Genomic DNA, 16,440 nt, shown 5'->3' on the forward strand with positions numbered 1-16,440 from the left:
ACTCTGTAGAGTCATAGATGTATTTTGATAATACTTTTGATAAAGGATTAGGAAAATATCTGCTCTTATCCACGGATCATTTTAGTCCCAGTTGCAAGCCGTATACATACATATATGTAATTGCATATATTGTATATTGTGTATGTTATGTATATACATACATACATACATATGCATGCTTTACAGTATATACATACATAGCTAATAAATATAATTCTAGAGGCGCCATCTATAAAAGATTATACAAATTCAAAGACAATTTTGATCGTTTTAATGCGCTTTAAGGAAAACTCTTTTTATTTCCTAGCTCTGTAATAGTTTTTGTTTATTATTATCATGCACTCAAATGAATTTTCAGCAAGAGTACCCCAATAGTTAGATATGTATGTTAAATACGACGGCGAATAAATGCTATCGATAGTTATAATAATACGTTAGCCCGCCAAATGGAAATCTGAAGCAATCAATCAAAGTAATTGTCGATTTGTTCGAGCTCTGAGTCTTAAAAATAAAGCGGAAATTTCAGTAGTCCGAATTCTTAGGCAGGCAGGTAATAAGCGACCTCACAGTTGACGCATCGAGACAGATGGATTAAGCAGCATCACGTGCCATTGTGCACGTCCTGGCTTAATATTGTTCTACAGCTGAGGACAGCCGGCTGTTTGCCCTGTTTTATTACCTGGTGCCGCAATTGTTGCTGCTGTTGCTTTGTATGCGCGCGTTTTTACATGGATTTTCCAGCTGCGCTGCAGTGCTCGAAAAGGTGTGAGTACATACATACATGCATACTTATATGTATGTATATAAGATATGCATACAAGTTCATGTATAAATCTTGAAGTTTAAATAAAGACACATTAGTATACATATGTCTATATATTATTCTAATATAATTCCAATCTTTTGATCATAATTTTCATCATAATTCTAATTAGTATTGCGAATTTTCTAATAAAATTTACATGTACTTATACATATACTCGTATATATGTACATATGTACATACATACATATAGCGCATCCATATTCATTTGCATGCATGTACATATATCCATTTCCATTTGTGTGTGTGTATTTGCACAGTGGGCGCTGTGGAAGATTGTGTACTGTCAAATTAAATGTAGTCACAAAAGTTTTCTAATATTTGATTTTACATATTTTGCTATATATGTACATATATGTATGTACATGTATTTGAAATTATATAATAGTAGTATTCGTTTGAGGTTAGTTTATTTATTTTCTCCTATCTAGTTATAGCTATTCATCCTATTGAAAATATCATCTGTATCCCATTCAACATATTGCTCTTTAACATGCATTACATTTACGATTCTGGCAGCCGCAGCTGCATCCTGTGGCGTGCCCAAGGCCAGGTGCTGTTTTTGTGTTTCTCGGTGGCGTCGACGCTGTTGCCGCTGCCGACGTCACTGACACAGTTGATAGCCATTTTAGTAACGTTTTTCTTAATAATTAATTTTATAAGCCTGCGGCAATTCGAGTAATCAAGCTTAAGTGCGAGTGTGGTGTCCTGTTACATACCCACACATATGCACTTACGAGTACAACGAGCATTGCACAGTTGCGTTATCAAGCTGCACAGCTGTACCGTTATCAGTTGCAGTGCGCTCTCAATGCCATGCGCTCACTGAGCTTGCGATGGAAAGCTCTCTCACCAGAACAGCTTACGTTGAAGAGAGCAAAAGAGAGAGATAGAGAGCGCGTTCATGTTTGACGCTTATATAGAAAGTCCTTGCTGCTGCTGGTGCTGCTTTTACTGCTACTGTTGAGCTGTTGGGCTGTTGACTGTCAAAAATTTTCACTTAACAATCAGTCAAGTTTATCGTGCGTCTTAGTTTAGTTCGCAGAAATTAGCTCGCGTGACGCTTGCGACAGAAAAATAGGTCCGCAGCAGCAGCAGCCGCAGCCGCAGCCGCAGTACCAGCAGCAGCAAGAGCAGGCAGTTAAAAAAAATTGAAAAACCACAACGAAGCAGCTAAAAAAGGTTAATTCAATTACCGTGTGTGCCATGATATAATTCTATTCATGTAAAAAGTGTAAAAAACATCTGCAGCAGGCAGAATTTTCTGTACATGCTTAAACCATTGTCGCAGCCTCCATACAAAAAGGAATGCTATGCAGAAGAAACTGTAACTGTGCTGCCTAGTTTTGTGCGCGAGCCGTTGTTTATTTAAATTAAAATTAGATCCGAAATTGACTGTAAATGCATAAAGTGGGTACACACACATAGACGCGAAGACAAACACTTACACTCACAAACACACACACAGGAACGAAATCACAACGCATTAAAACGAACCTTGAGCAAATCAGCCTTAAACACACATAGATAAACACACACAATCATACAGATATATATATATACCTATATACATACGGACGTATATCCACGAGCGTAGCTTGAAGTAAAGGATTTTTGTATGTCAAGAAAAGAAGCAACGAATTCGGCAATAAGGATACGCCAACCAACTGAAGAGGAAACAGCATGTCGGGCAGGTAGCTGAAAAGAGAGAAAGTGAGAGAGGGACAGTCGAACATAGTGAGACACACTGAGTAACGTTGCTCGCTAGCATGCGAGTGAGAAAGAGAGAGAGAGCGAGTCAGGACAATATGTGCACTGTGGTGTGTATGTGTAAAATGTGGCTGAAAAATATTATCATAATTTATGCAAACGGTTATTAAGCGCTGTGAATGAAAATTTAACAACTCAATTTACATTCCGAAGAAAATTTAAAGTAAAAAAATAAAGATATATATTAATATAATTAAACGAGTTTACATATTGCGGAAAATAAAAGTAAAGCTCAAGGAATCGCCTCATTCTTCAAAAAATTTCATATACTTTTCTATCTTATCTAACGATAAGACGAAGCCATGGGTTACCTGCAGTACTGCTTAATAGTGGAGTAAATCAATTCAATTAATAGTTTCAAATATAATAATTATTTCAGTCAAATTAACTCATAAGTTGATAAGATAACAAAAGTTTGAGGTGTGTGGAGGACGTCTCTGCATTGTAATTTCCGTTAGTCAATATTTATTATGAAATTTAACTTATCTGATTTATATTCGTACTGCAATCAATCGATATATTTTTAGTGTGCAGTATAAGCTGGGTCCATTAACTTTAATTTAAAAAAATGATTAGATAAAATAAACTCGTAGATTTTATACAAAGTCAGCGAGCTTGAAGATATGATAGCACAAATATACTACAATTTATATGACTAAGAACTAAAAATAATATATCAAGTATAGTAAAAAGTTTAATTTAAAACTTCTTCCAATTATGTATACAAAAATTTGTATAATAAAATTTATAAAACGTAAAGAACGCAGAAAAGACGTTGCTTACAATTAAATCAGCTTCAATTAGTTAATTAATTGCTTTGAGCACACTGTACAACGGTTAGGAGCTTTCTGCTTAAGGCAGCACACTAACATATACACACATAGCGGCATTCGCACACAGGGCCACGCTCATGGCTCTCGTACAAGGACGCTTCCGCCTTGGCGCTCTCTCACACACTCACACACTTATATTTAGCGAGAGAGAGAGAGAGAGAGAGCGGGAGCGGGGAGCGGGAGAGAGTGGACGCCACGAGGCAATCGACAATGTTAAGCCTCACATTTACCGTTAACGTTTGTGTTTTGTGTACAAGTTTCGTATTTGTGTTTGTGTTTCATATTATTCTATTTACCAACGGGTCCTCACGCAGCTTCAGCTCCAGATCCAGCATAAATAAGTAAAGATAAGACGGCTAACTGAAATGGCCCGACTTGCATTATAAAAACCAAATAATAATAATTATAATACAAACAAATTACAAGTGCGCCGATCAACGAAAAATTTGCAATAGTGCAATTGCAGACCTCGCAACATGCCGGAAGAAAAGGCATCCAATCTCGAGAATGGCCAAACAACGGCAGCTTCCACACCCAGTAAAACTAAACGCCAAAGGACACCAACACGTCGACGTCCGCCAAACGAGGGCGATGTCGTCGCTGGGGGCGTGGGCATTACCGGCGGTGGTGTGGTCATCCTACCCCAGCACGTGCTCAACGAACTCTATCACAACTATTCCATTAAGCAGCGACGCAGCGGCCTTAAGTGGTTCCTGTTTGCGGCCGTGCTCTTTAATCTCTGGACGATTTGCATACCCTGGGAGCAGGCGTTTCCCACAAGAGGTCAGTCAGTTCATTTATACTTAATATTTGCCCAACCGTTATCTTAATTTTAATCTTTATTATTAGGAGCAGAGGTAATCTTATATATTAAGAGCTCTAGATGTCTTATCTTTGAGAGTTTCGAAGTAACTTTGCAAATTTTTTATATATAAATATATATATATGAAATATTATTACTAGTTAATAATATAATAATCTTTTTACGAGAGTTAGCTACAGAGGTGGTAAAGTTTATTATTTGAGTGGAACCTACTAGTTTATCGAATTTCGAATTTCAAATGAAAATGTTCTTGAACTAATTATGGTGCGAATAAGTCGCGCCATGTGATAAAGCTATTTACTTAGAGATCTTTTGTAATATACAAGATTCTAGTTCCACAAGCTTTAAGCATTTGAAAAGTTGACTTTGATTATTAATTAGTTTTGATAGTTGATCTCATATTATATTATATATATAGCATATTCGAAAAATCCTAAATTAGCATTAGATTTAAATTCATATTATTTCTTACTCAAATTTACATTAACCCTCCTTTAAAACCGCCTTCCTCAGTGGTCAATTGCAGCATGCTGTTGGCCTATTTGGCGCTGACAGCTCTGCTGCACATTGGACGCCAGTCGGAGCAGCCTGCCCTGAGACGCTTCCATCACTCGCTGTTGACAGTTGTACCGCGAGCCTTATGGTTCCTCTCGATGCTTCATTTCGCCGCCTATGTGATGCTGCAGGCCAGCTTCTCGCCGCGGTAAATACGGTTCTTGTATAAATTGTATCAATAATTGAATAGATAAACCCTTAAATATTTTAGAGATGTTCTTGGCTGGGCGATTCTCTTGAACTTCCTAATATATGTGACATTGCCATTGCCGTTGATTTTCCTGGGCCTGGTAATTGGCTTTTGCACGTACTTCAATTGCTTGAGTCTACCCGTTGGCTTCTCACGTCCAGATCCCTTAATCTCAGATCAGGCGGCGGCTAATGCCGTTTTAATAGCCACCGCAGCGTTAATTGGACTATTATATTACTTTATGGGCGAGGCGAAGCAGAAACGCGCCTTCCTGGAGGCAAAAAAGAGTCTGGAGGTGAAGACGGTCATAGAGGAGCAGTCGGCAGAACAGGTATATACATGTTTATCATTTAACTATTAACTCATTGCATTGTGTTTAATTTTTTTACGTTTGTATTAATCTAAAGGAACGTTTGCTGCTATCCGTACTGCCCAAGCATGTGGCTATCAAGATGCGCGAAGACTTGGGCTCATCTAGTTCAGAGGCCTTCAAAAAGATCTATATGAGTCGACATGAGAATGTGAGGTAAGTATAAACTTCCACTTCAAATGCTACAAAATTGGTGAAGTCAACTCATAGAGTTATGAGTTATATAACTAAAGGCTGATATAATGTAGCTGCGTGCTCTTAATCTATTTTTCAATGGAAAAACCTGTTAGTTAAGCTTCTTGTATTGAGACTTTATCCTTACGAGTCAGTGGGTTAAATTCCTATCTTCACAACATTGGTTTTCCCAGTTTCTTAAAGCTAAAGACAACCTAACGACGATGGAATGATAACACAATCCTTTATATAACTTAACTGACAGTTAGGTTAGGTTACATGGGTCTAATCTTTACTCGTGAACCTCGAATTGTATTCTGAAACGATTTGCCCACATCTCTTTCGGAAAGTCCGCAGAAACTTTTCTATTTGATATTTAGTATCAAAAATAATATTGGTTTAAGTATACACTTTCAAATCCCTTATAAAAATAAGAGAGGGAAGAACTTTTATGTACTTTATTTTTTATATTTAGCTCAGCTATTTAGCAGGTTTATATTACGTTTAAGACAAACTAAAAATCTATATATGTTAATTCATGTTCCATCTGACGCACTATTGGTAAGAGTCACTATATGTTTTGACTAATTTACTCCTTAGTCCGCATTTGTATTAGTGTCGCTAGGCAATCAAAAGTATTTTTTTATTCGTTCAGTGCCCAACTTCGACGTTGTTCAATTTTACTATACGTAAATGATGCTCAATGCAAATCTGGGATCTATTTACTTATTTATCGCTATTCATGCTATTCTCAAAAGGATATTTCTCTGTTTTCTCGTTACTCGTAATTCGTCATATTACCCAATGGTTATTGTCCATTTCCTTAGCCACTTCCTTAGCCATCAAAATCTCTATCACAATATTAACACCTATAATATCGCCTTGGGGCATTTTTATTATGATATAGAAATAGGTTTTTAGGAATTTTCCTAACAGCTCCTTTTAGCTTTATTAGTTCCGCTGAATAATGTCCGGCTAAACTATACAGTGTTTGTTTTATAGGCTCATTACCAGACGACTACGAAAGAAAGAACCAGCTCTGTAGCACACATTTTAATCTATGTACATATACATATAAAAATATATATTCTTTTTCACACCCACCAAAAGCATACTGTATGCGGATATTGTCGGCTTTACCGCCATCTCCTCGACGTATAGCGCCCAAGATCTGGTAAAAATGCTAAACGAGCTCTTCGCACGCTTCGATAGGCTCGCCGAGGTAAAGTGGAAACAACTTTCCTTTTGTGTTCCGCTAGCTATTCTTTATTTTTGTTTTCTCTTTTGCACTGTTTTTTTTTTCTTTTTTTTTCTCTCTTTGTTTGTGTGTGTTTTCCAGCTGTTCGTTCACCTGCCCGGTCCCGTAATAATCTCTTAAAATAATGTTAATGATGATGTTTAAGATAAGCATCTGAGAATTTTGTTGTTCTCTTTATTTTTGATTTCTCGGTTTTCATTTCCTTCAATTGCGCATTTCGAACTTTAATTTGAATTCTGCTTCTTGCGTTTGCTCTTCGCCATTCATCTTCATTTTCTTTTACATACTTTTTTTTTCATATTTGTAATGGGTGGCTGAGTGGGCGGAGCGAGGCGGGACAGTTCGGTGCGCTGGTAACAAAAGTTACGCTCAGTCAGCCGTGTGAAATGTGTCGAGTTGATTTTTGCTCTCATGCGATATTTCTTTTCGGGGCTTTGCCTAAAAGGTCCTTTAAATTTAGGCCCAGTTAATTTGCTGCAGTATTTTTCATATTTTTTTCCTGAGTCTTTCTTGTGGAAACTTTTTGTTGCCCTGAGTTGTTTTTTATTTTATTTTTTTTATTGGCTTTGCAGCAAGTTTTCGGTTCATTTGTTTTGTGTGCTGGGATTTGAAAGCTAAATTTGGCTTTCGAGGGGAATATTTTAGGGGTACCTACATATACATATAAATATATGTATATCGTTTTTAATGCTAATTATATTTCTTGTACCTTACCAGGTTTCGTTTGAATACAATTCAGCTAATTGATTTGCTTGGATTTTTCGTTTACATATTGTTTGGATTTTCTTAAGCTTCTTATAATGTAATTATTTTTCATTATACCCTGAACCCATTTTCAATGGGAAATCAGGGTATAATGGTTTTGTTGAAATGTATGTAACAAGGAGAAGGAGGCGTGGCAGACCCCACAAAGTATATATATTCTTGATCAGGGTGACGAGCTGAGTTGATTTGGCCCTGTCCGTCTGTCTGTCCGTCTGTCCGTCTGGCCGTATGTATGAACGCGTCGATTTCAGAAGATATAAGAGCTAGAGACTTCAAATTTTTTTAAAATGTCCGTAATTACAGCGCGCATATCAAGTTTATCATTAAAAATCGATAACTCATCTCGATCTTTTTTATCGATAAAAAACCTTATCGAAACCCAGTTATAAAATTATATCTTCTACACCTTTATTGCTAGAGACTCCAAATTTTTAATGTATGCCTATATGCAATTTATACAATTTCGGTTTTTGTTAAAATTTACCCCCCCACCTCTAAATTCTCCCCCTCACCCTCACTTTTGTAAAAAGCGTATTTCAAATACTAGAGACTTGTGCTTTGGCAATTACATGCATATTCATATTATAATCATAATCTAAAAGTTTCATGAAGATCGTACGTCCATAAAAAAAGTTATTAAACAATTAAGTTCTCATAGTAAGCGCACACTGCAGCCCATGCGTGTTTATGCGTGGTTGCTTGTGTGTGTATGTGTTTGTGTATGTGTGTGTGTATGTGTGTGTGTATGCGTTTGTGTATGTATGCGTGTGTGTGTGTATGTGTGTCTGTATGCGTGTGTGTGTATGTATGCCTGTGTTTGCGTACGTGTGTGTGTGTGTGCGTGTTTCTTGTGTAAGCTGAAAGTCGCGAAAAAGTATTGAAATATCTATTGCTCCAAGGGTTCAGGGGATCTCGTAGTCGAGCAGTCTCGACTAGAGCTTTCTTACTTGTTTTTATTATACAATATGTTTTGTAGTATTCGCCAAAATAATTTATAATTAATTTATTAAGTTCTAGTATTTTGTAAGCTATATATTATAAGTATATTATTATAAGTTATTTATATAAAACTCGTCTACTTTGGTCGATTTTTCTGATAACTCTATTGAACTGCTTTAAGTTAGTTGATAGTCTGATTTGTTTCTTATATTTCTATTACGATTCTTATTTTTTCATCAATAATTTACGTCAGATACAATAGTTGCCTTTTATTATAATAGTTACATTGTGTGCCTTTTATTATAATACTTAATTTTAATTATCCATTCTCTATCTATTCGAGCTTTATGGCTCTTTATTAACTTTGTTTTTTGGTAGTTTGATTATCTATTAATTTTATTGAGTTGAAGACCCGCAATTAATGAAATTTAAGCATTGCTGTCGTACCTAATCGACATTCAGCCCAAAATGGAGCTTAGCGCTTCGATTAGCTGGTTTCGTTATAAAGAGCCTAACCAACACCCTTTACCGCCCCATACAGAAGTACCAACAACTGCGCATTAAAATTCTCGGCGATTGCTATTATTGCATTAGTGGAGCGCCCGATGAGCGGCCGGATCATGCCGTGCTCTGTGTTCACATGGGACTTTCCATGGTTAAGGCCATCAAGTGAGTTGAGTAGTGACAAGAGCAGACAGAGTGCCAGGACACTCAGTCAAGCAGTGGACTCTGGGGACAGCAACAACGACAGGCGACGGGCGTTGTCAAATCAACGTCTGTTCAATTAAATGTAATTGCACTTAGCCACGCGTCGTCCTATCCGCCTGTTGTTGTCCCTTTGTGTGTCGTCTAGGATATAGTTTTTATAGTACTTTTTTTTTATATATATGTATACACATTTGATTCATCTAGATATGTGCAGCAAAAGGCAAACTCACCTGTTGATATGCGTGTGGGCATACACACAGGTGCTGTCCTGGCCGGGATACTGGGCCAGCGTCAATGGCAGTTTGACGTTTACTCCAAGGACGTTGAGCTGGCTAATAAAATGGAGTCCAGTGGCAAAGCCGGGTGAGTCCAATGCATATTTAATTGAATTAGAAAATAGCGGCTGATCTTGGTCTTGGCTGGGCGGAGCTGTTTCGAGCTGTAATGATTTGTCCTTGTCACTTCGATATGCAAATTTATGGCACCGGGCACACCCTCGTCGACTAGTTGAGTACACTTGCATTTACAATTCGAATTAATTTTTTTCTGTTTTTCTGTTTTGCATTGCAGACGTGTACACATTTCCGACAAAACATTGGCCTTTCTCAATGGCGAATTCGAGGTGGAGCCGGCCTTTGGCGAGAAGCGGGAGGAGCTGCTGCGCATAGCTGGCCTGAAGACATATTTCATTACGAAAGTGGTTAAACCGGTGAGTGCAGATTGTTAGCCTGTCCAGTAAAAGTTTTTACGTGCTCTAATCTGTAAATTTGTAAAAAATATTTTTAGTTTGCCTCGCCCTGCGGCAAGAAAATTAACGAATCGAAGTCAGAGAATACCAATCATAGTCCCGACTCGAATCCCAGCAGCAACAGCAGCAATGAGAGCAACGAATGTGCTGGTGATGACAACGATGCCACAGTCGATGATGAGGAGCTCTTAGCACAAAGTGTCGTCATCAATGGACACAATCCCACAGCCGCCGAGGATGAGGAGGAGCAAATAAAGCTGGAGAATTTCAAGCAACGTTTAAAAGATGAGCTGGTCACACGCGACGGGCATGAGTATGAATTATAGCTGCCCTCCAGATACTCTGGTATCAAATATCAAAGTCTAATTAACTCATTTTGCTCATACTCACACAGAAATCTCACCAAGGACACGAACATCTTTTTGCGCTTCAAGAATCCGCAACTGGAGCAGGCCTATGCCGTCTATCGGGAGCCATACAGCTCGCTGCCCTTGCTGGCCGCCCTGCTGGTCCAGTGCATCGATGTTTTATATTCATATTTGGTGTTGCCGCGCTCAACGCTGCATTTCATTAACATTGCCGCGCCGCTGGTGCCCATTGCCATGCTGGTGGCGATTAGCATTGCCGAAAGCTTTAGCGGCATGCTGCCCAAGTTCTTTGTGGATGTGAGCAAGCGTTTCAATGACATTACCTTCGTTCGGGAGCTGGCGGCCATAATTATAGCACTTACCATTGGCCTCAGCAATGTCATCGACATGGTTAGTATGCGGTTAGACTTCACTGCATGGGGCGTGCTCAAGTCCTTATTGATTTTCTTGCCCTGTAAAAGTTTGCTAAGAATATTGTTGTTGGGTAAACGTGATACGCAAGTATTGTATGTACCATTGAATAGTCGTTATGTTTCTGATAAGCATTCGAATCTAAGTTGTGTCAATATTATCCGTCTGTTCGTCCCCATAATGAAGTCAACCTTAGACTCCATTAAATTGTAGATTGATAAACTCATAAAAAGTCCGACTCTACAGATATATGAATAAATATCATTTACGAAAATTCAAATTATAAAAACTATACAACTGTTCAAATTACAAATTATTAGTCTACAACTAAACTCTTTGATTAAATTATAATATCTAAGTAATATCAGTTTTTGTGAATTAAGCAAAAATACGCATGTAAGAGTCAGAGATGCGCCTACAAAATTTCTTGTTCAACAGATATATTTGTACAATAATATATATTTTTACAGGAAACTTTACGATATTTGTATATTGTATATGCACTTAAAAATATTCTTGATTGACTAGCATATTTATTCAGGAAACTATTCGATATTTAGTATTTAAATACATCTGTTTAAAAATGTATTATTGTGATTAATTGATTTTTCTGCTTCCATATATTTACTCAGTGCAGGGTATATTTTAAGTCACCCATCTGTACACACTTTTAACATTGTTTCCTGTGTTTGTTGCAGTTTTTCTTTGTCACCTTCGTGCGCACCGAGCACATTGTTAGCGAGAGTGAATTCAATGCCACGGGCGGCTTAGAGGAGGTGGCCACCGCCGAGCACCTGCTGCCTGAATCGTTTGTGGAACAGATGCGTGAAGCGGTGCCCACCGAGCGTGTCTTATATCCGTCCTATTTGAGCAACTTCAGTGTCCTCATACTTATCGCCATTGCTGTAATTGCACAGCTCACGCACTTGACCAAAATCCTGTTGCTCCTGTCCATTGCAGGTGAGTTTTGTTTTTGTTTGTAATTGTATAGTAAATCTTTTTAACAGTTAAGCTAATTGATTATTTTTATTTACTCTCAGCCCTGCATTGTTATTTCAATGTGTGCATTATGCAGGATTTGTACATTCTGGAGGATGATCTAGCACACCAACCGTAAGTTTAGTTAGTGACCGAGAAAATGCGTTATAGAGTATTAATTAAATAATTCGTTGTTTTTTTTTTTCCAGTCTTATATCAACGCGTTATTGTGCCTCAGGTCTGCTCCTTGTGGCGGCATTGTCACTCAGCTTTTTGGCAAGACATGTAAGTATATCATATATAGGGAAATTGAAAATACATTTAAGCGACAATTTAGGCTCCCGAATTTGAAAAATATATTATATTTTATTCTACTCTATGTTACTGTTTACCGAAAAATTTGTATTTTTTTGTTTTTTTTTTTTTTTTTTTTTTGAGGTGTTTCTTTAGTTTAGTTAATAGTCGGGAATAGTTTAAAAAAAAAAACAATTAATAATATTAATATTGTTTACTGTATATAAGTTTTGGTATTTATTTGCTATAAATAAATACCAAAAAAATTCCATTTTGAGGCTCACTTCACACTGATCCTAATATATAAAACCTAGTATTACTTAACTTACTAACTGTACCTTCCTAATTATATTTAAACTATATTTTATTTTTTACAAAAAAAAAACTTGCTCTAAAAATGGCATGCTCATTTTCAAAAATTTGAAAAATATTTTTAAACAATTTTTAAATTAAATTTTTAAATACATTTTTTTAAATATTGTTTCTACAGTACTTGCCATTAGTGTATCCTCTTGTTCTTATATTTATTGATGATATTTGATTATATTTATAACATACCTCTTTTCTTAATTATTATAATACAATCCCTATAATTCAGCTATAGCTGTAGTGTTCCCTGGTCCCATTTATTACAGTACCTTGTTCATTCTTCTACGTATTCTGTTCCCAAGGCATATTTCTGTTCCCAATTCACATTTCACCTCACATCTTTTACTCAGTATTCTGTTCCCAAGGCATATTTAAGCAAGGGAAGGTAGACAATGGTGTCGCTTTGTTTATGTATGACAATTTATTAGCTGACAACAGTTAAGTCAAAAACGCACTACACAATTCATCGACATAATAATATAGAATTTATTTAGTTATTTTTGTAATTGCTGGCATTTTAATTTCATATATACAAGAATTTGCTCAAATTATAATTATTACATTTAAATGAATCTAAATTAATTTTGTTTCTCATCATTTTACAAACAGATGGACCACGAGGATCGTGTTATATTCAAATGGAAAACTGAGGTGGCCGAGCAGAAGGAAACCGCCAACGATATGCGTCAGCGCAACGAGGCTTTGGTCTATAATGTGCTGCCCGTGCATGTGGCCGAGCATTTTATGAAGAACACAAAGCGCTCCCACGACGATCTCTACTCGCAGAGCTATGCCGAGGTGGGCGTGCTCTTCGCCAGCATGCCAAATTTTTCAGGTAAAATATCCAGTCTGTTTATATATTTGGAATAGAACTCAAGCATTGGGCATACTCTACAGATTTCTATTCGGAGGAGACCGTTAACAATCAGGGCCTGGAATGCTTGCGTTTTCTGAATGAGGTCATTTCCGATTTCGATGCGGTAAGCCAAATGTATATATAGATCTATGTAGTACTATATAATTATGTTTTTCCTTTTAGCTATTGGAACTGCCACAGTTTCAGGACATCATTAAGATAAAGACAATTGGATCAACTTATATGGCAGCCAGTGGCATTAATTTGCAGCGCAATTTACGCACTGATGCGCCCATTACCGAACGCTGGTCCCACTTGGCGGTTCTGGTGGAATTCGCCCTGGAGCTGAAACATGCGCTGCAGGGCATCAATGAGCAATCATTCAATCATTTTGTACTCAAAATGGGCATCAATCATGGACCGATAACGGCGGGCGTGATTGGCGCCCGGAAGCCACACTATGATATCTGGGGGAATACGGTGAATGTGGCCTCGAGAATGGAGAGCACCGGTAAAGCGGGTGCCGTGCAGGTCACCGAGGAGACCTGTAACATATTGCAGCAATTCGGATATACGTTTCAGCAGCGTGGCCTGGTGGCTGTAAAGGGCAAGGGCCAGCTGATGACCTACTATTTGCAGGTGGGTGGAGCAAGGAACACTCTACGTTCGCTCTCAAGCCTAATTCTCTGACTAATTGCAGGGTAAAACTGAGAGCAGCGCTGCGGAGGCAAAGGCAGCCGTTGAGCTGCATGAGAAAGAGACGGCGGCCACTGCAGCTCCAGTGTCAGTTAGTTTGGAGTGCAGCACTGAGCTGGAAGCGGACATAAAGACACCACTGCTGAAGCTCAAGGCACAGGATGCAGCAACGGAAGCCGCGGCAGAATCATGTCTAAGCAACGGAACCGTTGGGGAATCTCAATCCCTGTTGGAGTGAATTGCGAATGTATTACAATTAACATATTCAAAATGTGTATGGATGTGTGTGCGTGTGTGTATGTGTGTTAGAGTGTGTGAGTGTGCGTGTGCTTGTGCAAGCGTGAACATATAGTTAACTGTTATACAACTGTTATACTTGCTACATTTGGTTTGCCTATATTCGTGTGATATTCTCTGCTACGTGAACAACTTTGAAACAAACAAAACAAATGAAAAGAAGCATAAGAAAATTTATACTCTTTAGTTGTAACTGGTCTTCGCTTTTGAAAAGTTTGTAAACTGTGTACCTTAAACATTTATAACTATAACTTAAGTATTCAAATTTATTGTGAGTGTTTTGTTTTAAACAAATTGTTATTTCATTTACAAATTATATAGTAGAAAAGAAACTGTAACATAATAAATTATTTGCTTAACAACATTAGTCGATGTGTAGTTCAAAAATATTAAGAATCCAGAACATCAATTTATTATTATAAACTCTAGCTTTAGGAACTTAAATTAAATTATACATATATATATAGATATATATATATACCTTTCGCAAAAGGAAAACCCCAAACAAAGTACTTCTCGATGTGAATGTGCTTGAAATGTAACTATATAATAATACATATTAATACAAAAACAAACAAACGCAAATACATAAATAATGCATATGTGTAGACTAAGTCGAGATAATTAAATTGAGAATCCGTATCCCACCACACAACAAAAAATGCAACCCACAAGCAAGTCCAAAAACGAAACAGTTAAACAAATTGTATGTACTATAATTTTGCTAAATAATTATAAACTATTAGTGAATATATAGCATTAAATAATGCCCCAACCTAGTGGAAGAAAATAGTAGGCAAATAATTTGAAGAATTCGGCATGCATATTACACAAAATAATTACTATTCTTATGGAAACATAGATAAATAATAACATATACATGTGCATATATCTAGTCTACATATACATTAGCATGTCTACATAGAGAAAGCGTCGCATGTTTACTAGAGAACTTCAACGAATTAGTCAAGAAACAAACTACGAACGAACTTACATAGCAAGATAAACTCACTGAAAATTACATCAATATATTAAAACAAGAAAATTCTGAAGACAAACGAATGGCAAATCCAGTTAATAAGCATTTTTGTCCATTGGTTTCGTTAGCCTGACCTAAATCGTTTTGTTATTAATGGCTTAAAGCATGACAATCAACGAAAAAATGTGTAAGTTAAAAGCATGACGATGATTGTTTAAATATCAAACCAAAGTCGCCAAAACCATCTAAATTGATTTTTTTTTGTTATCAAATATTTGAGAATTACATAAAAAATTAATAAAAAATAAATCCATTAGTAAATGTTTAAGTGTTGTGTTTTAAGCTATTAACATAAAATCTAACAATGCTCTTTTATATAGTTTCAATGAAAAAAAAAAAAAAAAAAAAACAACATAAAACAATAAATCTGCAAATTATAGGACAAAATCAAAAGCCTAATAAATCTACATAAATATACACAACAATTTGTATTTACTTTATGAATTTAAAATACGCGGCCACTAAAAGGTCATGTTACCAGCAGCTGGCTGGATTCACTGTTAAAAGGCTCAGTTGGTTATGCAAGAAACAGATATTTTAATGTTAACTAACAGGTCTCTTGTGACGTCACATTTTGGGTTTGCTCTCTGTTATCCGTTTGGCGGGCACAAAAACATGCATCCTTAAAGTTCTTCCAAACAACCAAAATAGATAATTTGCAGCTAATTTGTATAGTAAATTAAAAAAAAAATTATCTATTTTCCATTTTATTTCCATCATATATTAACTAGACAATATATATTAACAAGACAATGTAAGATTTTAAAAATAATCCAGCATTTTCTGAAAGTACTCATGGAGATTATTAATTTTCTTAAAGGCACGTAGCTATTTAAACAATCAAAAAGTTTATTTATTTTGTCAATAAATATTGCTTTTGCGGGTGTACTGTCTTTTCAGTCAGCAATTCCGCTTGAATCGAAACTTGTGGGGCATAATTGATTTTTATTTTCTCAATGCAATTTGGACTGACACGTTTCAAAATAAATTTCGGACATAGACGCAATAAATTTTTAATTTAAATTTCTTAAATTTTCTTAATATATGTAATTTGATTAATTTATGGATCAATATTTTTTAAAACCGAAAATCCATTGATGATCAACCACTTGCGATACTGTTGTGTGGATACTGCTATCTCTGGTTAGTGCTGTTATTAGTCCATCGTGTGAAAAT

General features: G+C 36.5%; 1 protein-coding gene across 3 annotated transcripts; it reads left to right on the top strand.

The window, feature by feature from the left end:
- Positions 1–1,820: 1,820 nt before the first annotated feature.
- On the top strand, positions 1,821–15,683 carry LOC6576557 (adenylate cyclase type 3). Of its 3 annotated transcripts, none has more exons than XM_002002510.4 (18): positions 1,821–2,005; positions 3,741–4,209; positions 4,763–4,952; positions 5,016–5,325; positions 5,402–5,520; positions 6,649–6,760; positions 9,042–9,169; positions 9,413–9,571; positions 9,779–9,917; positions 9,995–10,269; positions 10,351–10,714; positions 11,434–11,695; positions 11,776–11,848; positions 11,923–11,998; positions 12,986–13,211; positions 13,274–13,356; positions 13,416–13,871; positions 13,933–15,683. In XM_002002510.4, the coding sequence occupies exons 2-18, from the start codon at positions 3,903–3,905 to the stop codon at positions 14,164–14,166; spliced, it is 3,513 nt and encodes a 1,170-aa protein (XP_002002546.1). In that variant the 5' UTR covers positions 1,821–2,005; positions 3,741–3,902; the 3' UTR covers positions 14,167–15,683. The 3 variants fall into 3 exon arrangements, with proteins under 3 accessions (XP_002002546.1, XP_032584814.1, XP_043864863.1); XM_032728923.2 differs by having other exon boundaries at positions 3,882–4,209; XM_044008928.1 differs by lacking the exons at positions 1,821–2,005; positions 6,649–6,760; positions 10,351–10,714; ... (5 more) ...; positions 13,416–13,871; positions 13,933–15,683 and having other exon boundaries at positions 3,882–4,209; positions 9,995–10,087.
- The last annotated feature ends 757 nt before the right edge of the window (positions 15,684–16,440 follow it).

This window comes from Drosophila mojavensis, unplaced genomic scaffold (assembly GCF_018153725.1).
Source record: "Drosophila mojavensis isolate 15081-1352.22 unplaced genomic scaffold, ASM1815372v1 contig_36, whole genome shotgun sequence".
NCBI lineage: Eukaryota > Metazoa > Arthropoda > Insecta > Diptera > Drosophilidae > Drosophila > Drosophila mojavensis.

What these genes read in the sequence shown, in the direction of transcription:
- LOC6576557 (XM_002002510.4), top strand. Translation starts at nt 3,903, where the DNA reads ATGCCGGAAGAAAAGGCATCCAATCTCGAGAATGGCCAAACAACGGCA. An exon ending in GCTTCGATAGGCTCGCCGAG is followed by an intron (nt 6,761 to 9,041) that starts GTAAAGTGGAAA and finishes CGCCCCATACAG; the next exon opens with AAGTACCAACAACTGCGCAT. An exon ending in TTACGAAAGTGGTTAAACCG is followed by an intron (nt 9,918 to 9,994) that starts GTGAGTGCAGAT and finishes AAATATTTTTAG; the next exon opens with TTTGCCTCGCCCTGCGGCAA.